We start from the raw sequence: 25,593 nt of genomic DNA, 5'->3' as shown, positions 1-25,593 counted from the left end.
TCTTTTTTGTACTGGGGAGCCCAGAACTGGACACAGTACTCCAGATGAGGCCTTACCAGGGCAGAGTAGAGGGGGAGGATCACCTCCCTCCACCTGCTGGACACGCTCTTCTTAATGCAGCCCAGAATGCCATTGGCCTTTTTGGCCACGAGGGCACACTGCTGGCTCATGGCCAACCTGTCGTCCACCAGGACGCCCAGGTCCCTCTCTGCAGAGCTCCTCTCCAGCAGCTCATCCCCCAGCCTGTATTGGTGCATGCAATTCTTCCTCTCTAGGTGTAAGACCCTACACTTGCTTTTGTTGAACCTCATCCGGTTTTTTACCGGATGCAATTAATTAAAAGATGCAATGTCTTTTTTTTTTAATTATCTACATCTCATGATTTCGAGATAGTGCACTGTAACACACCTTAATTTATTGAAGATAGAAAGCCAGCAGTATCTTCCTCTGCATCAGGTTTTAGAGAACTGACACTCCACATATCAAAACTAAATTGGAACTGAAACTGGGCAGATAATTTCAGCCATTTTGAGTGGTTTGGTGCTCTTTTCTTCCTCATATGACAGTGTAACAGCCAGAGTTTTTTTCTATTGTTTCTTTTTTCTTTTTCTAACTGTTTATGTGCTGATTAGCCAGCAGTGAGTGGAGAGAGGCTTTTTCACCATGTGATAGTGTTGCTGTTTGCCTGCTCTTTAAAATAGAGGTTTTTACTCTGAGGGGGTGTATCTTCTGGATGGAGAAGATTGTAGGGGCAGTGAGATGAGGTGAGCAAGGGCTTTTTTTGGTGTTCCTGGCTTCTTTTTTTCCCCCGACTTTTCTCAGATTATCAATCAGTGAGCTCCAATCAGAGGTGTCTTGACTCTAAGGCTCCTGGTTCCTTGACTTTCTGCAAGACATGCAGCTGAGACCACAAGCCTAAAAATCTGAATTTTGCCTCTGTGAAGGGCCAACTCCTGCATTTCTGACCCCTTTGTGCTGGGAGCCTTTTTCAGCAGTAGGTTACTGGTGCTGATCTGTTTCTTTCAGTTTTAAGCACTGTTTTTCCTGTTTGAGAGGTAAGGTGGCAATGGGGCACACAGCCCTAGAGAGGGCACATGTAGGAAAGCCTCCTAAAACCTTGCTTGAAGCTTATAGTACCTTGACAAAAAGCATGAAGTTGTGTGTGTATATTTTTTTCCCACCCACCCACAATTCTGAAATTAGTGTACTGTATCTGTGATCAGAGCAAACCACACTTGGTTGGAAACTGAGACTCTATTATCAGAGACATCAGAGTTAGCAGTCACCATTAGATCAAATATTAGGAGTCGGAAAAAGAAAAGAAAAAGAGGCTAGAGGACAAGTGATGGGATGCATTAAAAACATTACCTGGTTTATGGTACCAGTTAACCTTCCACTTTAACCTCTGCTTCTCCCCCTTCCCTCCCCTTTTTTTTTTTTCCTCTCCCCTGCTGACTCAGTATAAGTTGAACACTCTAATGGGAGAGGAAAGGATAGGGTGGGAGTGGTAGATAAAATGTTATTTTCATCTCTGGTTTCTGTGATAATTTGAAGTTTTCATGCTATGGCTGAGTTCTACTGAGAAGTTGCTTGAATGGTGAGGCTATAGGAATGACCTTAAGCCTGTGTTTCTGGCCCATAGACAGTGGAAAAAACTGGTCTCAACAGGAGAGGCAGCCTGCATTCTGTCTCATAGGCTACAAGGAGCAACCAAGGGCCTTTCTGGTGGAGATATTTGAGTTTTTTGGAAACCATCTGAATTTAGAGGATTTGAATGCAGGGAAAAGTCCTTCATATGCACACATCTGTGTGCTGGCACAAATAATGATGTGGAATATGGTGCCTTTGCTTTTTAAGCCCATATAACGAGAGTGGGTGTTGGCAGTCCTGCATACTGCATAGCAAAATCTTTTGGAACTTGGGTGTCATAGTATCTGTTTTATTCATTCTCTGGAGCTGAGATGAGGTGAAATAGGGCTCCAGGAACCTTTCAGAAGCTGGAGGCTGCTGTCAGGTTGCACAGCTTTTGGTTGGAGGATGAAAGTGAGTTGGGTACGTGGCCCATCTCGGGTTGACCATTGATTCTGTGCTTCCCCCAGGTGTTTGGTTCCCCCTAGCACTGCAGCCTGCCTTCCGTCTGCAGCTTGGGCAGTGCAGCATCCCATGGCAGGGTCTGTGGCTGGGTGGCGTGGAGTTGCATGCAGCAGCTTCTCCCAGTTGTGTTCTGCAAAGGACACAGGAACTTAAGTGATGAAATGAGGAAGAGGTGAAACTTGAATTTCTCTCCACCTGCTCTGGGGATCTCTAAAACTTTCCAAAATACTCAATTTTTGTAGGTCTTCTCATGTCACACTCATAAATTTCTGCATCTTCTCAGAACAGGTGTTTGCTCATACAGGAGGGACTTGGGCTTCATAGCCAACTTTTCCCCAGACGTTACAAAATGAGAAATACTGGCCTGTCCAGACACTGCCTTCCCTGGAGGGACCTTTGCAGACTGCACTCCTTTTCCACATAGCTTTTAAGAGAAATCTTTTCGCTTTTTTATATTCTTGTTGGTCTTTGACTCGTGTTTTGTCACTGTTTGAAGCCCTGCAGTGGGAATTGTTAGTCTAGCAACGAGTCACGAGATAATTTATCTTCTTTAATAGCCAAGTTCACTGCTTTTAAATTCCCCAGACAAATAGTCTCCCTTCCTAATCCCACCCTATCCAAATACTTAAAAACGTAACATTTAAACTACGCTGGTCTATAAAAGGAAAAACCCTCAAATGGCATGAGAATTTTAGTTTGTCTTATACTACATAGTTGTAAGTTAATGTATTTATTTTTAATTAGCCTGTGCACACATTTTCAGAATGTTGTGAGTGGATATGTGGCATTTTAAAGCATACTAAAAAATGGGTAGATTGAAAATTTTCTGCAGACACGTGAATGAACCAGATCTGCCATGTGCTGCATCCTGTGTAGGTTTTTAGTGGAGCAGAAATGCCTGTGCTCTTCATCCTGTTAATGCTCCTTCTTCCTCTGCTCCAGTTTAGGCAGCCTGGTTGACCCAGCCCTGCAGCAGTTTTGGGAAGCAGCAGTACTGAGTGAGTAGGTTGTCTCCAAAAACAATGCAAGTGTTCAGTGAGTATGTGACAAAGCAAACGCCTGAACGTATCTGGTTACCTTGTGAAATACTGGCTGAAATAAGACAAATGTACAGAAGTGATCCAAGGGATGGAAAACCTCCCCTATGAGGACAGACTGAGTGCTGGGACCATTGAGCCTGGAGAAGAGAAGGTTCTGGGAAGACCTGCGAGCAGCTTTTCGGTATCTAAAGGGAGGCTATAAGGAAGAAGGGTACAAATGCTTTTGCAGGGTGATAGGGAAAATGGTTTCAAACTAAAAGAGGGGAGATTTAGATTGTATATAAAGGAATCTTTTTTTTACGGTAGGAGTAGTGAAGCACTGGAACAGGGTGCCACAGTGGGTGCCCCATCCCTGGAGGCATTCCAGGTCAGGCTGGATGGGGCTCTGAGCACCTGATCGAGATGTGGGTGTCCCTGTTCATTGCAGAGGAGTTGGACTGGATGACCTTTAAGAGTCCCTTCCAACTCAGATGGTTCTATGATTCTGTGATTAAGTGGGAAATCAGAGCAACATAATGTTTGTTTCTTAAAAATAATGTTGCTAACGAAGTACATCAAGAGCGTTAACGTTGAACAGTGGAAAGAAGAGATTGTGGCAAAGATTGTTGGTGATAAAAGCCAGAATTGCTTTCCTCTCTGCAGGAAAGAGAAGAAAGTCTAAGGAAGTTTGTGAGAGGCAAAATAATTCTGGTCCTTTTGCTGGGTACAATGGTGACGTGCATATTCATTATATCTAAACTGGATGGGATTGTTGGGCTAACCTGTACACAGAGCCCTTTGTGCGTGCTGCACTCTCCACACCCATAAGTAGCTGGCTGTCTGGTCGCAGGCTGGATTGTGTACCAAACAAGTCACAGTGAGAGCCTGGGGTTTTTGTTTTGTTTTTGAAAGCCCTCTGGCTATGTAATGCTTATGCTCTAACAAGGCTGTGTCCCTCTCTCTTTTTTTCTGCATGCCTGGGTGTGCACTGATACTTTTTCATGGTTATTTCCAATTTCAAGTTCAGTTTTAAACTAACATTTTGAGAGCATTCCTTGAGTTAAGAGCAAACTGCTTGGCAGGTGACTTTGCTCCCTTCCCTGCGTACTGTGGGAGAGTCTACTAATTGTGTTTACTTGAGCATATCTGGAGTATTTTCTTACTTCTTACCTCCTTCCGGGGGGAGCTGTGGCCAGGAACGCAAGCACAGGTTACCCATGCAGAGAGCACGTACAAATTCAGGGCCATGACTCATTGTGCAAAGGGAAAACCTACGGTTTCAGCCTTCTAATCAAAACCCATCTGAGCCCTTCAGTTTAAGAGTTTAAAAGCTCAGCTCTCTCATTTTACCGTTTTCATTTATTTTAAATAATTTTTATTAAGTGTGTCTCTGATATGAGTTGCAGCTGTGGTGATTCGTAGAATATGACAGACGAGAAATCGGCCAGAAGTGCTTGCTTTACTGAGGTAACAGTGAGCCTGATGCCTTGATTTAGACAACCATTCTGGAAACATGTAGATTTTTTGGTGTCCCCTTTCAAAGAACGGGGCAATCCTGGTGTGAGTTCTTCCTGATGAATGCTATCTAAGCAAAGGATGCAGTTGAGCAAAAACTGAAGTAGAATGCACTCATGCTCAAAGAAAACTGAAGTTACATTAAAAAAGACAAATAGTGTGGGACGTGTGAGGGGAAAAGCTTTTCAAAACCAGGCTTGTCTGTCCTGGAGTTCACTGTGAGGATAGGATATTTCTGAAGTCTGACTGAAATCTCTCACCCCTGTTCACAGCTGTCTCTTACCAATTTACCTGACTGTGGGTACAGTTTGGTACTTTGCACCTCTTCTTTCACTCATGTTTCTACAGGCTTTCTGGATCAAGTATTCCTACTTGTGAAGTGTTAGGAGGTGTTGCCGGTAACTCCCGGGTGGATTCGTTTGTTTGTTTTTGAACTCATACGAAAGCTTAGTGCAAACATCAGCTTTGTGATTTTTGACACAGTGGGACACTTGGCTTGTGAGAGATTTGCTGACTGAGGTGTCTTTCTTGTCCCAGCCTCATAAATATCTCCACCACTGTGTTAGAGCTGGGTTCGTCATTAGTGCTGCATTCTCTGAGCCCTTAAAAACAAGACTGTCTTGGTTACTGCCTGTGTTATTTCACTCATCAAAGGCTTTCAGAAAGATCCGATATGAAGAACCAACCTTGATGGCTGTGATGGGGTGGGTGATAGCAGGGACTTGTGGGGGTGCACGATGACTATGTTTTTCCTGACTCCCTCTTATTCTGTGCCAACACCTTCACCTATTAGTTACTATGGTATAATCATTGTAAATACATCACAGAATACTTCATGTGTTTTGAAAAAAGTTAAGTGAGGATCTTTGTGACAAATAGATAAAGAAGCTTCATACAGTTTGCAAAAATGTGTTTTAGCTGATAAGTCCTTAAATCGGATGCTTCTGTATTTTACCCGTGCGCCGACCACAAGGCTAACTTAAAAATAAATGTAAGTGGTCTTCTAAACCTGGAGCCAGAAGCTCCTGGAGACAGAAGTGCTCGTTGAACACCTTGGTAAGAAGGGAGCTGGTGTAAGTCTTGGTAGTGCTGCTTTGTGATGTGTGGTGTGCTGTTTACCAGCATGAACTCTGCAAGACTTTTGTTTTTCTCTCAATTGGGTCTGCGATTCTTGTCTGAAAGGTTAAGAAGCTGCTTAAGTAAATAAAGACTTAAGTTAAAGGAACAAGCAAATAATGCTCTTGCTTGAGCATGTCATTCATGCTCAGTTGTGTAGGTCCATGGAGGCGTTGCAGAAACGTGTAGATGATGGAATCATTAAGGTTGGTGAAGACCACAGTCCAACCATCAGCCCATCACCACCATGTCCACTAAATTACATCCTTCAGTGCCACATCCACACGGTTCTTGAACGCCTCCAAGCATGGTGACTCCAACACCTCCCTGGGCAGCCTGTGCCAATGCCTCATCTCTCTTCCTGAGAAGAAATTTTTCCTAATATCCAGCCTGAACCTCCCCTGGCGCAGCTTGAGGTCATTACCTCTCGTCCTATCAGTGTAACCTGAGAGAAAAACATTACAACCGGATTTATGAAACATCTAATCTATGACTACCACTCGCAGCTACAACAGCAGCTCAAATTTCGTGCTTGTAAAGAAAACTGCTTAACTAATAGAGTCCCCAGGATTTGCAAGGAGGATAAGGAAGCTGATGGATTTATGCTTTGTTATGGTGCAGTTAACATATATTTACGCGACAATTCTGATATGTACAACGATTATACACAGAAGCAAACGTGTATTGATTATCCGCTCCTGTGCAGCCCTCTGAAGCCTCTGCACCATCACTGATGCTCACAGGGTCTGCTGAGCTGAGCCCACATCCTTGCAGGCAGAGGGCTGTGTGCAGTGCAGTGCTGCAGGCTGGAGATGCCATCTGCTCGCAGCCGGCCAGTCACGTGCTGGGCGCCCGCTCCTGCAGCAGGGGTTGAAGAGGAGGAAGAATGAGTGTAATTAGATTATCTCGAACCCTGAGCGAGTCATCTGGGGGTTCTGTGAGGGATGTTTCCTGAGATGGTAAGAACTAAAGTAAGTAGCAAGTGCTTGCGGGACGCGCCCTGGTTTGAGATAGGATGTGTCTCTACGCTGCTTGGTTTCTAAGCTTGCTCTCGCAGGTGCTTTGGAGCCTTTGCTCTCAGAACAGCCCTCCTGTGTCACAGAGTTCATAATGGAAATCTGACGCCGTCCTTTAGCTGTCAGGTAAGAAGGAAAAATGGCTCCTCTGATGCGGATACGTTTTTGAAATGATACGTTTGAGAGTGAGGGCTGTTCCTATTGGTAGCAAGGGTTAACCACTGAGAGCGACAGGTATAGGCAGACTCAGGTATGTGATATGTTGGGCTGTTTTGCAAGGTGCTATAAATGTTGGCTCCATGTAATCTGATACCAGGGTAGGACAGGCTAACTTAATGAAGGAAAATAGACAGCAATGTAAAAGAACTGGAAATTCAAGTCTAGCTGACTAATAACAGCCTACTCCAGAGGGTTTCTGACTGTTGATACTGCTGACAGCTGACAGCAAATGAAAGAAAACAGCAGAAATACTACCTAATGTGCTCTTTACAGATTCTTTATAGACACTGCAAAGGTACGGTTTATGTTTCTGAACCTGATAGATCTGCTGTCATGATGATGCATCATGAACAGACACATTGCTAGGAGAGAAGCACCACATTGGGGCTTGGAGGCATGTCTGCATTGGGAAAGGAGAGGCTGCAGTGAGCTCTGTACTGCTCAGTTTGTGCCCCTCTTTGGCTGGTGCATAGCAGTTAAGTCAAACTTGGATTTCTGAAATGGCTCAAGTGCTCGAAACACACAGAGGTGAATCAGAGCCTTTCTTCGGCTTTTTGAAATTACTTATATGTTTTGTTCATTGTGTTTGACTGGTACAAACTGGAATCGTTAACTGGAAGGGAAAAATAAAACATTAAATGCTAAGGTCTGTGTTAGGGAGATTTGAACAGGGATAATTACTGAGCTTGGACTTGATGCATCTTCTTCAGAACGCACAAAGTCCAGTGAGAGTTTCATGTATGGATCTAAAATTACCAGCACCAGACTGGAAAAGGTCACCTTGATTGAGACTTGCAGCTCACCTCTATTGGCCTCTTAACAGTTTTCTCCCTTTAGTGTATATATTTTGTGTTATGTTTCAGGGTTGTCTTTGTGTTCCACCCACAGACAGCTGAAACAGGATTTTTCTTTAGTAAACAGAACTTTTTTCCTGCAGGTGATCTGAAAATAATGACAGCACTACTAATTTGTGGGGAAAGTGGTTTTTAGAGGCTGACCGGCAGTTTTGTGCCCATATTTGCTACAGACTGGCTGCTGGTAATTTGTGAAGCTTGGCACCTGGCCAAGTTAATTATCTCCCATTTCCCCTGGTCCTTCTTCCTCCCACTGCCACCTTTGCTCTCTTGCATGCCTCCGTTAATCAGCGTAGCCAAATCTCTCCGGGTCAGGCAGCTCTTCCCTCCCACACCCCTTTGACATGTTCTCTTCATATCCTGTGTAAGCTGTCTTGGAGCTCAGCCTTTCAGCTTTCTCTTCACTGAGACACTTTCCCCTTGAACTCAGTAAGATTTGACTTAACTGAAGCTTTCTTGTTATGGTTGCTTCAGGACTGTGGTCCTAATTCTCTTTCAGAGGTGCTACTAAATGCTAGAAAATGACTGAGAATGCCTTTTAAAATATTTATTCTATGTCACCAGAATAATTCCCTTGGTTTGCAGAAATTTCAGAACCAAATTTTATCTTTTTTTTTTTAACCTCCTTTTTGAGATTTTGTGCATTACAAAAATTAGCGTGAAGTCTTTCTTACTCGTGTTATTTATTAATATTAGTGATTTGGTTATTGTAGGGCAACACAAAAACAATCCCATCCCTGCAAATTTTCTGTTGGATAAAATAACCTGTACTGAATGATACAGGAGAGGAAGTAATTAGAGATCTTGTGTTTTTCTTTGTCTCCACGTTCAGTATCGTTTACCTCTTGGTGAGATGGACTCTGCATGCACCAGCAGTGCTATCTCAAACTTGTATTCATCTATTCTAGTTTTGAAGTGCTTAATTTCATTGTATGTCATGTCTATAGAGAGAAGTTTGACCAAGTACATCTAAGCTCATATATTTTTAATTGCTTTCCTTTCATCTGTTCAAAACCCATTGCGTCTTGACTAAATGGCTCGTCTTCTTGTTCTCATTTCATCAAGCAGGACATGTGAGCACCTGATAATATTTTTTTTTCCTTCTCTTTACCAATCTTGGTGAATTGACAACAAAGAATCAAAAGGATCCCCAAGTATTTGGGGCCAGCAAACCATAGCCTTTGCATTTACTGGAGGTTACCATGCAGATGTAGCATTACGGCTCAGCAACAAGAGGAGCAAACTATGAATGTGACTCTCTGAAGCTGGTTCCTGGATCCACACTGCATTAGTTTAGCAGTGTCACACTTCTGCAAGCATTCTTCCTAACAGAAGTCTGGTGGCTGCTGGTAAAACTGTGAGATAACCCATAGCTCTTGGTTCTTAAAAAGCCCAGTGGCCAGGGAACACACTGCTACAGCCCATTCTTGGCCAGCATTTTTCAAGCAGTAAAGACCTGACTTGTACATCTGCTCTTTCCCCTTATGACAGTAATTACACACATATGAGTCTTTGCAGGTCTGAGCTTCTCTGGCCCCTAAGCACATGGTCTGCACACTGCACACAACCTTGCAGGCTTGGCAACTGCAACTCCTGTGCGTATGCCTGCATCCTTGCAGGCCTGTGCTCAGACTCCGTGCTATACAGTGAAGCAATGCTGCCTGCTTTTTGTCTGTGTGTATCTGAAGTGACACGACTTATTGTTGAGCTAAGGCTTTAGTAATCAAATCCAGTTTGCTAAGTTTCAGATCCCTGCAGCAGTTTGCTAAGTTTCAGATCCCTGCAGATAGCCAAGGCTGCTGTACATCCACCCTCGTCCTCTATGCATTGGACATGTCAAAAAGCACCATTTGAGAGATTGCAGTATGCTGCTTTGTGTGGAGGGCTGGTGTTTAGAAGCTGAGTTAGGTACATATGCTAAATAAAAGGGACTCAACATGTTACAAATATCAGGTCCATTGCTTAAGGGAAGGTTTTCAGGAGCGGAGTAGTCTGTAGTTGTTAATAGTCTAGAAAGGAATCTTGCTTGATGTTAAATATTCAGGCTAACAAAGGTTGTTGCCAAAAAAAAAAAAACCCAAACAAAACAAAACTTGATGATCATTGAACAAATGATTTGTTAGTGACAGCAAAGAGCTTGCCGTGTGCGTTTCTGCTTTCTGCCCTCTGTGGCTTAACAGTCTGCTTTTATTTGACATTTAAGGGAGGAGAGGGTCCATTTCACATACTCTCTGATCAAACTGTGTGCCTCTGTTTCTCTTTTTTTATGAGTAATTATGTATAACAGATGAACCCTCTTACTCTGTGACATCTTTGCTGTATGTGTACCAAGAGCCCACGGTGACATGGGCCCATTTCCAGCCTGGCTGCAGACCAGGGACTCATTGATATTGAAGATTTCCTTGTCCTTAACTGAAGCTCAGAAAAGGTCACTCTGTTGACTTACTATGTCAGCTGCTTTTTGCACGGTTTCCCTGAGGCAATGTGGCTACTTTAAGAAGATTACAGAATGTGCCTTGTTTCTTTCCTTCCTCCATGATAGCCTTACCACATTGTTTTTCTATCTTCGATTTGTACGAGCAGCTGAAGTACTGTGCCTTCAGAAATCTCTTGTGCCGAGTAACGTCTATTGTTCTTCTTGCTTGTCATTTTGCTGGCTAAAGATGCAAGGTATCTTAGTTCAGAGCCCCAGTGCTGCTACATTTATAAGTGTTTCTGCATTCACATTCACTTGTGGGTAATGGAGGTCATCATGGGTATGGGATTCCTGTGTTGTTAGAACTGAATCATTCAGCTTTCTTTCCTTTTTATGCAAGTCAGACCCTACCTTCTATTGCTTGCATAGTGTTTTAAGAAGGTACAGTTCTACAGGGAACTGACAGGCTCTGGTATAATCCATCCTTAACCTCCACCAGCAGAAAGCAGTTAGAAACTTGAGTGAATTGGTACAGATACCCCTGGTAGTTTTCAGTCTCTACGTCCAAAATTTCCAGTGATACCTTTATTCTTCTCTTCCACTGATTCTCTTCTTTTTCCTGCATCCACAAGGTTGTTCAGAAAAGGGTTCAGCATTTCTGTGAAGTCCCAACTTTGCTACTTGCAGACTAGAGCTAATGTTGCAGACTGTCTTTGTAATTAATTGGGAAATTTCCGTCATTTGTCCTTTTGCTGAGATTATTTTTAGTATCAAGCCCTGAGTCTTCCAGACGTGTATCTCAGCTTCTTTAGCAAACATTTGAGTTTGTTGCTGGCACCTTTGGTGAAGGGTATATGTGGTGAAGAGTGGTGGGGAGAGATGATGTGATGTCCATCTAGGAAGTCCTACAAGGCATCGTCTGCTGGGATGTCAGAATAGGAGTGTAAGGGTTAAAGTGTCTGAATGTGCTTTTGTTGGGCTGATTGGGGAGGTTGCTTCTAGATGTTGAAATCAGTAGAGGGAGGAGAATTTCCAAAGAGATAGAGATAATTTATTCATGCGTTCAGCTTTAAGGATTAAGCAAAATTAGGACATATATTAATGTAATATGTTTTAATTTAATTGTTTAATTTAGTATAACATGTTTCTGCAACAGTAAGTTATTAAAAGCAAAAGTAAAAGCTTATTTATTCTCTGATTCTGAAAACCTGATGCAAATTTTATGGTAATATATACTGGGTCCCCTTTCTCCTAGGACTAATTGTATGTAGTCAGGCTTATTGTGCATGTGAGCACAATTTATATATTTTGTGCTGTTTGCAAATAACTTGTTCTCTGTTCACAGATGTACGTAAAATCAGACAGGGAGGTAAGTAGCATTATATAGCAAAGACAATAGTCATGTTTGTGTTAGCCTATGAACAGCAGGATCTTGTGATACTTGGAATAATGAAAGCACAGTTTATAAGAATAGATGTGGAGGAAAATATGGCTGATTTGGAACTGTGCTGTGAAAAGCTGCTGCTGTTCTCTATTCGCCTGAGGAGGTGATATGGGTTAAAGGAAAGTGCTTTGCACTATATTGCCATGCTGTTATTTCCCAGTAGATCTTTTGTTGCTATTTACCACCAAATAAAGAATCAGAGATGTCCCATAAGCAATAATAGTTTGAGTGGCTAACCTTTGTAATGGTCATAAGGTTATGTACAAAAACCCACTAAAGCTTGTTTTCTCAGTTGCCTTCCACTTTGGTCGTAGTGCTGTGGTTATATGGCACTATTCCTTGTGAATCACTCTAGTTGTAGGTTCCTTGGTAGTTCTATTCTTGAGGTGGTGGGAAACAAGCAGCCTCCTGCATTGTCTTATTGCACTGGGTCAGGGGGGAAAGTCCTTACAACAGTGTTTGAATATCTATTCCTGCAAAGGTATCAGATTATTAAGAGCTTCCTGTTACCACGAAGTGTAACAGTTCAAAGTATTGCTTGCCTTGATCCCATTGGGGTCACATGCATTACAGCCTTGCAGTCTCCTCAATGATGTCTGATGACAATGCTTAATTTTGCATTGAGGTGGTTGGGTTAGGTGAGTTATTGGTTGGTTGGTTTGATTTTTAAACTTGCGAAGTATGAAAAATAGCTTTGTAGCTTTTAGTGGATTTGCTGTCACAGCTTCTGAATCACATATCATTGCACGTCTTACGGAGAGTGGCTGAGGGAACAGAGATTGTTCAGTCTGGAGAAGAGGAGGCTCAGGAGAGACTTTATTGCTCTCTCCAACTGCCTGAAAGTAGGTTGTAGTGAGATGGGGATTAACCTCTTCTCCTTCATTATTAGTGATAGGATGAGAGAGAATGGCCTCGAGTTGCACCAGGGGGAGGTTCAGGTTGGATGTTAGGAAAAATTTCTTCTTTGAAAGAATGGTCAGGTGCTGGGACAGGCTGTCCAGAGAGGTGTTCAAGAAACGTTTAGATGTTGTACTAAAGGACATGGTTTAGTGGGGAATTGGTGGTGGTGGATGGATGGTTGGACTGGTTGACCTTGGAGGTCTTTTCTAACTTTGGTGATTCTGTGATTATTGTGCATCTTGGCATAGTATCTTCTGTAAAATGTTAATTTGTTTTACTACACAATGACTTGGCACTAATGGAAGAATATGCCAGCTTCCAGTGAAGTTCTAAAAATCTATCTTTCGTTGGCTGTTCTCCCAGTTTTCTGTCTTACCGGCTTTCTTAGCTTTCTTGGTAGTCTGTATTTCTGACAAAGTGACACACCTGCGTAATTGAGAGGACTTTTTTTTTTTCCTCTGGAGGAAAGAGTAGGAATGGAAAATTATTTAAGTATAATTCATATTTTGGTTAGTGCTTAGAAATGAATTATAAATCTCTTATATAAGGAAATACTAATAGCTGAAGTCATTCCCGCTAGTCAGTGAAAAGGGACTTCACCCCCAAAGGATCCCAGGCAAATATGGAAATCCTCTCAGCTTCCCAGTGCAGACTTATTTAAAAATGAGCATTAAGCTAATTGCACAGAGAGGACCAGAATACGGGAAGTGCTTGCAATCCTCTCCATTACACAAGTTGAATCCACATGTATGAATAAAGAGTGCAAATGCCTCAAGCCTAGTAAGTTTTTAAGGCCAACAGCAGTTAACGGTGTCAACATAAAGGCAGGACAAATGCTGTGTCAGAGATACAGTGTGTTGGAAATGTTAAATTATATAGTATGTACTTTGTTTTTAGGCTAACACGTGGAATGGTATAACACAATCCCTGCCCTACGAGGAGAGACTGAAGGAACTGGGGCTGTTTAGTCTGGGGAAAAGGAGGGTGAGGGCAGACCTCTTCCAATATCTGAAAGGTGCTTACAGCAAGAGTAGGGCTGGTCTCTTCTCACTGGTGACAGGACAAGGGGAAATGGCCTAAAGTTGCACCAGGGTAAGTTTAGATTGGATGTCAGGAAAAACTTCTTTACAGAAGGGGTTGTTAAGCACTGGAATAGGCTCCCCAGGGAGGTGGTTGAGTCACTGTCCCTGGATGTGTTCAAAAATCATTTGGATGTGGTGCTCAGGAACACGATTTAGCAGAGGGTTGTTAGGGTAGTATGGTTAGGTCATGGTTGGACTCAATGATCTTTAAGGTCTTTTCCAGCCTGAGCGATTCTATAATTCTGTGTTGGTGTTGTGTGCAACTTCCTCCCAGCACTTCTGTTTTCTAAGAAGTGAGCCCAAGTGCTTACATTGGGGGAAGTTAACCCAAGACAACACGGTTGCATGTAACACTGTCAGTGCCCTGCCCTGCTGATATGCAGGGAAATGTTTGGAACTATTCAAGTCAGCCTGCAAGATGGGAAAGGGCTGAGGCTATGCAGCCATGGCTGCTAAAGCATTTTCTTTTCATGCATTTGGCTCCTGTCAATGCAAATATTCTCCAGTTAGGGTTGTGGTTGCTCTTAAAAACAGTTCAAGAGCTCGTCAAAGCAAGCAGTGGAAGTTGGGGAGGCTCTCCTGGCTGTGTAAATTTGGTTTTCCTGATTTCTTAGAAGGGTAGGATGCAGTGACCTCAATGAGACTTCCCAAAGGCGCTGTCATCAGTGCTTAGGAATTTGGGAATACCACAATCTATATGGGAAAAACAGCTGCTACATTTCTTAGAAGTGAGAGAGAGTACAAGTGTGTGACTCGGTCCTCCCAAATTAAGCAGCTTGGCACCAAGGAGAGGAAGGTGCCCTTCACTTTTAACCTGCTGAAGAAACAAGGGGAAGTCAACAGCAGCGCATGAGCAGGAGGTGGCACCTCGCAAGCGGAGCAACACCCAGAACTCTGTGATCTCAAGTGAGGCCCACATGCATTGCTGGCAGAGGGGGTGTGCCAGGTCTCTGCCTCAAGATCTTCTGTCCCCGCAGCTTAAAGAGTTTGATCAAAGTCACCTCCCGTCTTGCTTTCTTAAGGACACGTGGCTTTAAATTAATTCATAGGCAGCAGCGTACTCCCTTAGGTTCCTGATTTTGAACATCAGATTCTGTTATTCTCTCGAAACAAAAGCTTGTTAACATCTCGATCATCTTAACGGTATAAAAAAGATTACAGATTTTGCTCGCTTGTCCTCCAGAAGCGCATCCCTGTCCAAACTTAAGTCAACCATGTTTAGCTTTAGCACTGGTGAGTAAGTGAAAATGCAGGAGATGTAAGCACGCATCCGTCCAGCGAAACTGTTTACATTCCATAGCTGGGGATTCTTTTATTTTTTCTTTGCTATTGTGCTGTGCAGCCTTTTTGCCTGTTCTCATTTGCCATGACGTGGTCAGTGCAGTTTCCTTCCGGCTGCTCGCAAGCCTGTGGTCGAGATAAGGATACATTTACAGCTCGTTTTTAAAAAGAAGCTGAAGATCTGCTTCATGTAGAGTCTTGGGGACTCTTTGGCCCGTATGAGGAATTTATTGGCTGTTTTTCTGTTGTGAACCGTGGGAATCAAGATCAAGGGCATTTCTTTCGCTGAAGAACAGCCCTGCAGAATTGGAACTGTGTGTGAGGCAGAAAGGTGATACGCTCGAGGTATCCTGCAGCTTGGTAGGTCAGTCTGTGTTCTGTGTTTTGTTTTTGGTATAACTTGAAGGTAATTAGTTAAAACTGCATCAGGTGAAAAGATGGATTTTCTTTTTGTTAGCTTTCATAACTTCTTATTTGTGTTGGTCGAATGCTTTTAAAATGAAACACTTTGAAACTTGTGTCTTGCTTCCTGAAACAGTCCCTTTTTTTTTCTTTTTTTTTAAGTGAATGAACATTTGCATGTGTTGATTAGTGGAGTAATACCTTTGGGGATCAGAAGGTATCCAACTTTCTTAGAGCCTGGTAAAACATTCGTAGATATGACCAAGCTTTACAGTGAGAGCTGTTCTTTCAGGTAGCTAAAGCAATCAGTTCCTAATTTGTATTTCTTTTTTCCTTCCTCAGAGATAAACAGCTGTCCACGTGGGAGAAACAACTCAGGAAAGAATTTTCCTTGGTTTCTTTGAGAAGGACCCAGGAACGCTGATGATCTAAGAACTACTGAAACTGCCACTTGGTTCATTCTGTGATCCTGCCTTTCTGCCCTGCTGCACCCTGGTGACACTGTCCATTCTTTTCCATTTGAGAACATTTTTCTTCTTATGTGGAGCTGAGAGCTGGGAATGCGTTATTATGGCAGCAGTTGTACAGCAGAATGAGCTTGTGTTTGAATTTGCCAGCAACGTCATGGAGGATGAGCAGCAGGTATGGGATGGTGGAAGAAATGGCATTTGTTCGAGTTGGTGCAAGGAATGTTAGGAAAACATGAGGAAAAAGTGTTGTGTAAAACACAAGAAAGCTAACACTGAGATCATTATTGTTGCGGCAGATCTCTGCAGTTTCAAAAGCTTCCTGTTGCTTCCTGTAACTTGCACGAGCAGAGCAGAAATTGGTTGAAATGTTGTAACTTCTGCAGTATTGCAGAGACCTCCTCTGAAGATGTTTTTCCTTTGTCACTGATTTGTGTCAGTAGAATCCATTCACGCTGTAAAATTCCTGACATTCTGGTATTTGACAGTCACTTTAAGTTTTGTGGTGTGCTAGGATAAAATCCAGAACAAAGCAACTGTCACACTACAGATGACTAGAAGGAGCAGTAAGTGTCTGCCCTCTGCTCTTTGCAGATTGGTTTGTGAATTGCATTACTGTGTGTATGTCAGCTATTCAGAACTAAGCTTCAAAATAACTTAAATGGGTTTCTTTCACACTGTGGGGATGCTACCTGTTTCTGTCTCATAAAACTCTTAGGTAGTTTTAGATTATCAAAACCACATCCTCTGACTCCTGAGGCTTCAGCAGATCCTATTGTAAACCTTGGGCAGCAATTCTATACGTAGGTGGTGGTCCTTGGTAGGGTTTTGCATTGGTTAAAGATAAGTTAGGCATCTTACTATTATGGAGCAGTATTTCTTAGTCTTGTGGAGATTTTAAGACTTCTTAGTCTTATAGAGGGGCAGCTGAGAAGTGTTGCTGCAAATTGTTCCTCTTTTTGTGAATGTGAAGAGTATTTGTCCTCTGCTTTAAAAATACTTTTGGCTTCGTAACCTTGTCTCTGGGTTTTTTTCTGTGGCCTCATGTTTGGCTGGGTCAGTGTCCCGTTTCTGCTGTCAGACTCGTGTGATCATTTCAATGAACTGAGTGTTGTCTGTCTAAAGTGCTAACTCAGTTTTGGGTGGAACTAGTAATGTAACTTCCTTCCCTGTATTTTTCCAAAGCCTGTGGCAGTCTGGGGATTTAGATATGGGAATTGCACAAACACAGTGGAAAATGAGCTGTATTTATTACTTCTGTATGTTGTTTGTTGTTGTTTTTACTTTACAAGCCAATGGGAGAACTGAAAAGAGGAGGGCTGCTTCATTGTGATTTCTTGGAGGAGCAGTGCAAGAAGTGTGTCTTTCTTAGTTTGGCTATGCATTTTGTCTCTTGTGGTTTCTTCAGATGCTCACCTGAAAACATAATAAGCAAACAAACATGGAGCACTCAAGAGTAAAACCTCCCTAAATGGAGGCCAAACTTAACCTTGGCGTGTATCTCATAACCCAGATAAATCCTATTCCAAATTAAGCCTAAGGAAAAAAGGCAGCCTGGAGCATATCCTACAGGGGATGTAATCAAAGATATGGGAGGCCATAGCAAAGCATTCCTAGCTGCAAAGACTTGGATGGAAGCTCTGTTTAAATCAGTAGGTTGACTTGGTTCGTATATCAAAGATTCAAGTAGCCAGCTAGATGTCTGCCTGAAGGTAGATACTAAATTTGCAGTTGTGGAAAAGAAGCCTGAAGTAGGCAAAGATGTGGGAAGTTGGAACAAGATTTAACTCAGATAAAGGTGGATAATACGCTATTAACACAAAAAGGTTGATCATGTTTATAATTCATTGATCTGCTTCTTACAATGTAGAAGCTATCGGTACAGATAATATGAAGTTTTTCAGTTCTGGACGGTTTGTATTTTGGGATATATGCCATAACTTGTGTACTTTGAGCATTTTAGTTCTAGAAGCGCTCTGTGTTGATCAAAAACATTTTTTTGAGCTTCATCAGGATGCAAAATCATAGAATCACAGAATCACTCAGGTTGGAAAAGACCTTAAAGATCAAGTCCAACCATGACCTAACCATACTATCCTAACTAACAACCCTCCAATAAATCACGTCCCTGAGCACCACATCCAAACAGTTCTTAAACACACCTAGGGATGATGATTCCACCACCTCCCTGGGGAGCCATCTTTATATACAGGTGCCAGGTAACTGATCTTTGGGTAATCATTTTTGCTATTTTCTCAAAAGCTGGAGTTGAAGATACTTTGATACTCATGTTCTTGTCGAGGCTTTGTCTGGAGCCCTTTTGTGCCAAGAACTGTTAGGACATGGAACAGCTGTGGAGAAAGGTTCAGAGCCTAGATGGCAGCTACATTCTGTGTTTCAGGGAAGTCATAATTCATGGCCATTTATTTATTTTCTTTTAAGTCTCGTTTAAACAACCATAAATTATGAACAGTCTATTTGTAAAACTAAGCATTCAACCAGTGGCAGATGCCAGGCTTGATCATGTGGCTCTGTGTGAACAGGAAGGGCTCTTTTCTATCAGATTTATCTCTTTCTGTTTAGAAAGTTATGTTTTTTGTTTGTTCTTTTCTTTTTATCCTTGGAGGGCTCACTTGTAACATTGTGCTTACATGGTGAGGAAGAAATGTGGTGAAAAATCTTTTTCATAATTTTGAGAAGGGCTAATACTGATGGTACTGAAAAACTGGACAGGAGCTCCTACAGGCTTTGGCTGAGTCAGCACTGCTGTCCAGAACTGCTTTTCTTTACATCTGCACCTTAGAATCAGAGTCATAGAATCCTTAGAGTTGGAAGTGACCTTTAAATGTCATTTAGCCCAACTTCCCTGCAGTGAAGAGGGACGTGCACAGCTAGATTAGGTTGCCCAGGGCCTTATCCAGCCTCACCTTGAAAGTATCAGGGTCTGGGCATCAACTACATCTCTGAGCAACCTGTTCTAGTGCCTCACCACCCTCACTGTAAAACACTTTTTCCTTATATCCAACCTAAAGCTACCCTCTTTAAGCTTGAAGCCATTTCACCATAGACCCTGCTAAAAAGTCTGTTCCCTTCTTTCCTGTAGCTCTCCTTTAGATACTAAAAATCTGTTATCAGGTCACCTTGGAGCCTTTTCTTCTTGAGGCTGAACAGCCCCAGCTCTCTCAGCCTGTAACTAGAGTCTGAGCCCTTAAGTTGGACAATGACTTCTGCCCCATCTTCTCAGACCTTGATTTACCCTTCCATGTTCCCTGATGCTCTGTAATATGAAGTCACCTCAGGAGAACTGGTGGTACCAGAGCTGAAAGCCACTGTCAAGGCCAAGTTCTACATTTTTGTCTATTTCCAGCTTCTGCAGGAAGTCCCCACTTTTCAACTTACTGTTTTATAAAGACTCAGGAAGTAGTTGTGAGATCCATACCGAGGTACTCCTAAGCAGTATTTATCTTCTTTCAAAATCCCTCTGTGAAACTTGGTCATGTCTCAGATCCTGTCCGTGGGAACGCCTGGATAGTTGAGAGGCTGCTTCAGTGTTTGGCACGGGGACATCTGTGAGAAAAAGCTGAAATCCATTTTCCAGTCACCAAGATCACTTTGCCTAGTTTTTATTAGTGTTTTTTCTTCTTTGTGCCTCTTGACTTTATTATTTTCCCAAAATAAATGGCTAACTGTATCTTAAATATGAATACTATTGCTTTTTTACAAAGCCAGTTTTTGCATGGAGGCTTCTTCTTTCTTTAATCCCCATGTAACTTTTCCTTCTTAATATCTGTTGCATGCTTTTTTTGCAACTGATCACTCATAAATTTCTTCTAAGCCACTTGGAAGATACTTACTGTAGTCTTGGGACAATGTTTTCCAGTAAAAACTAAACATTTTTTCTTAGATTGGATCTGGATTGTCTCATAAGGTGACACTACATCTGGAGCAGAAGAAAGCCCCTTTATTATTTTTGGTTTTTGCAGGAAGTTTTAGTTTTTCCCCTCATACAGAGTGGTCAGTATTTTGCAGAGACCTGTTCATGGGACGTTCAAGGAACTTCAGCATCTGTCTGAAGTTTCATGCTCTTCCAAATAGTTTTAGGTCCATATACAGTGTTGGCCTGCAGAAAAAAATTACACCGTGAGGGATTTAATGCATAAGACTTGGGAATATTTTAGCATAAGCTGAAGTCCTTTATTTGCCCAGCAGATGGGGAAGATGTGTTGAAGCCAAACCAAAGCTTTGATGTAGCTAGAATGCCGTGGTTTAACTGTATCATGGTGATAATAGGAGAAAGATGAAGCAGGAAAAGTAGGCAAAGTAATAAATAAATAAATAATATATATATATGAATTGCTCTTTCTATCGGTTTACTTGATTACTTGAACACTGCTAATGCTTCAATCTAGGGCTTCTCTTTAAAAAATTTTTGGAATGGGAATGTCACTTTGCCTTTTTTGTTAGTGCACATAGAGGAAACTTTTAATTAGAAATAAGTTTTTGTGATCTTGCTGTTAGATAAGTAATAAAATCTAATTAATCAGAGGGTTATGTTCAGTGGTGTAGAGTCTAGTTGGAGGCCTGTATCTACTGGTGTTCTACAAGGGTCACTACTGATCTGGTCTTGTTTAACTGCCATTGATGACCTGGATGAAGGGATAGAGTGCCCTCTCAGCAAGTTTGCTGATGATAGAAAGCTGGAAGGGTTGACTGACACCCTGGAAGGATGTGGTGCCATTCGGAAAGAGGTGGACAGTCTGGAAAGTTGGGCAGAGAAGAACCTGATGAGATTCAACAAGGGTAAGTGTAGATTCCTGCACCTTGGGAGGAATAACCACAAGCATCAGTACAGGTTAGGGGCTGACCTGCTGGAAATGAGCTCTGCAGTGAAGGATCTGGGTGTCCTTGTGGACAACAGGTTGGCCGTGAGCTAGCAGAGTGCCCTAGAGGCCCTAGAAGGCTGATGGTATCCTGAGGTGCATTAAAAAGAGCGTGGTTGAGGGAGGTGATCCTTCCCCTCTACTCTGCCCTGGTGAGGCCACATCTGGAGTGTGCTGTGTCCAGTTCTGGGCTCCTCAGTTCAAAAGAACAGATCTCTTGGAGAGAGTCCAGCAGAGGGCCACAAAGATGATGAAGTACTTGGAGCATCTCCTCTATGTGGAAAAACTGAGAGACCTGGGCCTGTTCTGCCTGGAGAAGAATGAGAGGGGAATCTTATCCATTCTTATAAATATCTGAATGGTAGATGTCAAGTGGATGGGGCCAAGCTTTCTCAGTGGTGCATAGAACCACAGCGACAAAAAAGGGGGCAATGGGCACGAATTAGAACAAAAGAAGTTCTGTATGAAAATGAGGAAAAAATTCTTTACTTTGAGGGAGACAGAGCACTGGATCAGGCTGCCCAGAGAGGCTGTGGGTTCCCCTTCTCTGAAAGTGTTTGAAACCTGCCTGGACACTTTCCTATAGGGAACATGCTGTAGCTGAGGGCTGGACTAGATGATCTCCGGAGGTCCCTTCCAACCCTTAAAATTCTGTGTGATTCTGAAATTAATAATAAGAAGTAGTCTTTAATTCAGCAGTGTTTTCCTGTTATGGAATTATCCAGAACCATTATATGGAGCTGCAGTGGTCATGGTCACTTTTGCAATTTGAAATATGTACAAAATTATTGCTCTGTTTTGAGAGCTACAAGAAACTTGAGCTTGCCCCATAGTTGGGATTCAGGTACTTTCAATGAAATCAAGAACATTACAGAAGTACTAAGGTGAGATTTTATCTTTCAATAGTTTTGCATGTTTCAGTATTAATTAGTAGTAGCACTTAACACTGAATGAGCTGCGTATGAAAGGAATCATAACCAATTGCAAACATACAATTTTTCTTTTTATTCAATTTTTTGTTCAGAAATGTCTTTTGAATGCAACTGCAAACAAATCGAATTCATGTTTTCCTCACTGAAGATGTTTACTGGTATCTGATCCAGCTTCTCCTTTTCATATCCATGGCAGGTTAGAAAATCCATGCTTTGTACAGAAGCAATAAATGATTGAGAAACAGATCTATTAATGATTTAAAATTAAAAAACAGGCCTCAAGAAGTGATACTTAATGACTCCAGTTTAAAGCTATTACTAGTTTAAAGAAAATCCCACTTGGTGTCCTGGCATCAGCAAATGCTCTTCTACACCATTCTTAGTTGCTTCTCTGTCTTTTGTCTTTTCCAAGTGTAGTGTCAGCAAGCTCCTTGAATTGGGCAGTGCTGATTTGGGTGTCCAAGTATTTCCCTGCAAGATGGATTTCTGTACCTGTGGATGGACACGCATCGGCTATGTCAGAGTGTGTTCATGGCAATTGTTTCCTACCATAATCAAGATTCAGCTGAGCCTTGCAGGGTAGACCATGCTTGATCATACGGATCAGACCTACTGCTACGTAGTGGTGAAGGATGGTACCTTAATGAATGGATGATTGGGCTGTTGTAATTAGGTTTCACAGCAGAGTGACTAGTAGTGCCGGAGATAAATAAGATTTTGAGAAATGGAGATAAAAGTGATGAAGGATCAGGTTGTTCTGTGTTTCCTTTCTTCCTTTCTGCTTCTGTTCTGAAAAAGAAGACTGAAGAATAACTGGTGTTGGGGATGTTTTTGCCTCTTGGAGACAGTGGTATGAACTTCAGTTATTAGAGAAGGACGGTACTAAGCCAGAATCAATTTCTATCCAGAAGGAACTAACAAGAGGCTCATCCTAAGCACAAATGACTCCTTGAGAGACTATCCCATACAAACTTTGCAAGCCCTGCATATCAAATTAGTGCAAGCACAGCAGCAGGAAGGAAAGACAGACTGCCTCACCGCAGGAAGGCAGCTGACCAGTTTCAGATCGTAGAATCATAGAACGGCTTGGGTTGGAAGGGGCCTCAAGCGTCATCAAGCTCCAACCTCCCTGCCACATGCAGGGTTGCCAACCTCCACATTTAATACTAGACCAGGCTGCCCAGGGCCCCATCCAACCTGGCCTTGAACACCTCCAGAGATGGGGCATCCACAACCTCTCTGGGCAGCCTGTTCCAGCACCTCATCACTCTCTCTTAAAAAACTTCCCCCTGATATCCAACCTAAATCTTCCTTCCCTCAAATGGCAGTTTTTGTCCTACCTTTACAGATGTGTTCAAGCTGGATGTTTACACCAGGATTAGGCACCCTGGCACCTGCTCCTTTTTATAGTCAGTGGAGAGAAATAGGCATTTTTATAGGGCCTGATTCATCCTGGTGACACAGGAGCCTAAAACTGGTGAGGGAGATAGTGCTCTATGAAAACCTCTCTGTTGACTCTGAAGGAAACCTAGGCTCAGTGGATCAAGTCTTAGTATCTTCATGCTTGAAGTCAGGTGAGATGAACATCACCCCTAGTGTCTATGAGCTAGAAAAGAATGAGAATATCAAAGTCTTCATATTTGTGTCTTCCCTATCTAAAATCCATACTTTTCACCTTTGTAGTAGACTACTGAACAGATGCTTGCAGAACCTGTGCTCTTCTCGCTTGCAGGTGACAAAAACCTGAGTGCAAACCTGAGCTTTTTTTGCAGTTGTTATTTTTAATGTGGTTACATATACACATGCACAGTATATGTAACTGGCACGTCATGACTTACAAACTGTGGCATATTTCTAAAATTGTGATGCTTCAGCTGCTAAGTACCATGAATTGTATCACAGCAACATGGCTATAATGGACCACCTTCCTTCTAGTTCGTAGAACTTACTGTTGAAAATCTTCCAAATACAGACAGTATTTTATTTTTCATCTCATTAGTGTGCTCTATTTTTTTGCTTAATTTGCTTGTATTTGGTTTTGTAGGCTTTTAATTTTTTAGCAGAACATTTATGATAGAAGCCCCTAGAAATATTAGTTTTGTTTCCAAACTCTTCATTTTTTTTTCCAATTGCTTTTTACCACAGTTGTTGAGGCATGTTTTACAAAACACAGAACAATTTCAGATGGTAATTACTGCCTCATAAAGATCCTAATTGCACTTTCTCCTTTCAGTGTGTATGTTCCATTCCTTTCCGTGGGAGACGATGACTCCCATTGCCGTTGTCTGCAGGAAGACAGCAGCTCTGAGACCATTTTCTGCTGCTGGTGGCCTGTGCAGTGGCAAGACTGTGAGACATGAGCAATGCCCAAATGAGCATTATTACATATATTGTTTTTCTTCTTGCATGGTTAAATAATTAAAAAAAAAAAAAAACTGCTCAATTTTTACATATCATAGAATGGCCCGGGTTGAAAAGAACCACAATGATCATCTGGTTTCAACCCCCCTGCTATGTGCAGGGTCGCCAACCACCAGACCAGGCTGCCCAGAGCCACATCCAGCCTGGCTTTGAATGCCTCCAGGGATGGGGCATCCACAACCTCCTTGGGCAACCTGTTCCAGTGCAACACCACCCTCTGTGTGAATATCTTTGTTCTTTTGTGGAGTGGGGCCAAATGTACACACACGGATTTTCTCATAGGAACTCTTTGGAGCAACGTTTGGTTTGTTTTCTTGTTTTTAAGTGTGCCAAACTCAGAATGTAGTTATTAAAACTAGCCAGCTTGATTTCGGCTTTTGCAAGTGCCATTTTTCTGTTGTATCTTATGGAAAATAACTGTTGAGAGAGAAGGATGGTGGCTGAAAGCAGGCTTTAAAGGAGAGTAGGGGAGCAGTGGCAAGTGAAGAAACCACAAGAATTAGAGGTACATGTATCAAGCACTCCTTGTTTCACTTGTTACCCTCGTAGTGAGTGACCCCTAAGCTACTGTCTCACGGAAAACTCAGTGCTGGTGAGACCTTCCTGCGCTGCTCACAGCCACACCACCCTCTGCCCTCAGCTAGACAGGAAGAGCAGAAGGTGCTTGCGGCAAGTTGTTTGCTGCTGTCATTGCCAGCAGAGTTTGACTTCTACTGCACTGCTCCATTCCTCTGTTCTCTTGGTCTTTTAACTGCAAAGTGATGTTGTGGGAGTCTTGTATTACCTCCTGCGACCATGTCAGTGTATTATGTACTATCTGTAATGATATTCAGCCTCTGGCCCATAGCGGGACACTGCTGCTCTTTTTGTTTTCTGTGCTAAAAATCATCTTGTTTTTCTGTATTTTCTCCTGATCATTTAATATTTAGGTGATGTGCTGTGGGTTTGTTGACGTCTTCATCAGTAGATGCTTAAAGTGGATAGTTCTAACTGCCATTACTTTAATTTTCCTTTTTTATTTTTTTTCTGCAGCTTGGTGATCCATCCATCTTCCCTGCTGTCATCGTGGAACATGTCCCTAGTGGAGATCTCCTAAACAACTATTCTGGCTTAACCTGTGTGGATGAGCCCAGTGACATGATCACTGAGAATTCTCTAGATGTTGCAGAGGAACAAATCATCGAAGATGATGATATCCCCCTCACAGGTTTGCAATACAATTTTTTTTCTGCCATGCTTTTGCAACAAGATGGTTGTGGCTAGCAGTGAGGAAAAGCCGAGTGACAAAAATGAATAAGAAACAAAGTTAGAACGTTATTGAACGCTGTCAATCCTGTGCTGCAAGACAGAGAGGATGGTATTAATTCCAGTACCAGGTGGCTTGCGATTCCAGCTGCACAGCTGGTACAGTCATCCATCAATACAGATTAAGATAGAGTTCTACTTAAAGTACCAAAACAGTTGTGCATTGCTCTTAATGTTATTTTTTTGCCCTTTTTTTAGTGGTTGGTATGTAGGTGAGTAAACGTATGTAC

At 42.3% G+C, this 25,593-nt stretch overlaps 1 protein-coding gene across 6 annotated transcripts in view; it reads left to right on the top strand.

Annotated features, from left to right (window-relative positions):
- The window catches only part of LOC104917512 (ETS-related transcription factor Elf-1-like), a 36,404-nt gene extending 11,068 nt beyond the window's left edge, over positions 1-25,336 (top strand). For 3 of the 6 annotated variants that reach the window (XM_031552042.1, XM_031552037.1, XM_031552038.1), the window contains exons 2-3: positions 15,701-16,000; positions 25,091-25,336. In XM_031552042.1, the coding sequence (XP_031407902.1) occupies positions 15,929-16,000; positions 25,091-25,321 (303 nt within the window). In that variant the 5' untranslated portion in view covers positions 15,701-15,928 and the 3' untranslated portion in view covers positions 25,322-25,336. Of the gene's footprint in view, positions 1-6,801; positions 6,887-14,276; positions 15,321-15,700; positions 16,001-25,090 lie in introns of those variants that run through there. The other 3 variants (XM_031552040.1, XM_031552041.1, XM_031552039.1) reach the window with 3 other exon arrangements.
- The last annotated feature ends 257 nt before the right edge of the window (positions 25,337-25,593 follow it).

The sequence above is a fragment of the Meleagris gallopavo genome, chromosome 1 (assembly GCF_000146605.3).
Source record: "Meleagris gallopavo isolate NT-WF06-2002-E0010 breed Aviagen turkey brand Nicholas breeding stock chromosome 1, Turkey_5.1, whole genome shotgun sequence".
Classification (NCBI taxonomy): domain Eukaryota; kingdom Metazoa; phylum Chordata; class Aves; order Galliformes; family Phasianidae; genus Meleagris; species Meleagris gallopavo.
Note: the sequence above shows the minus strand (reverse complement) of the source record. Positions and strands in the feature narration are given on the sequence as shown.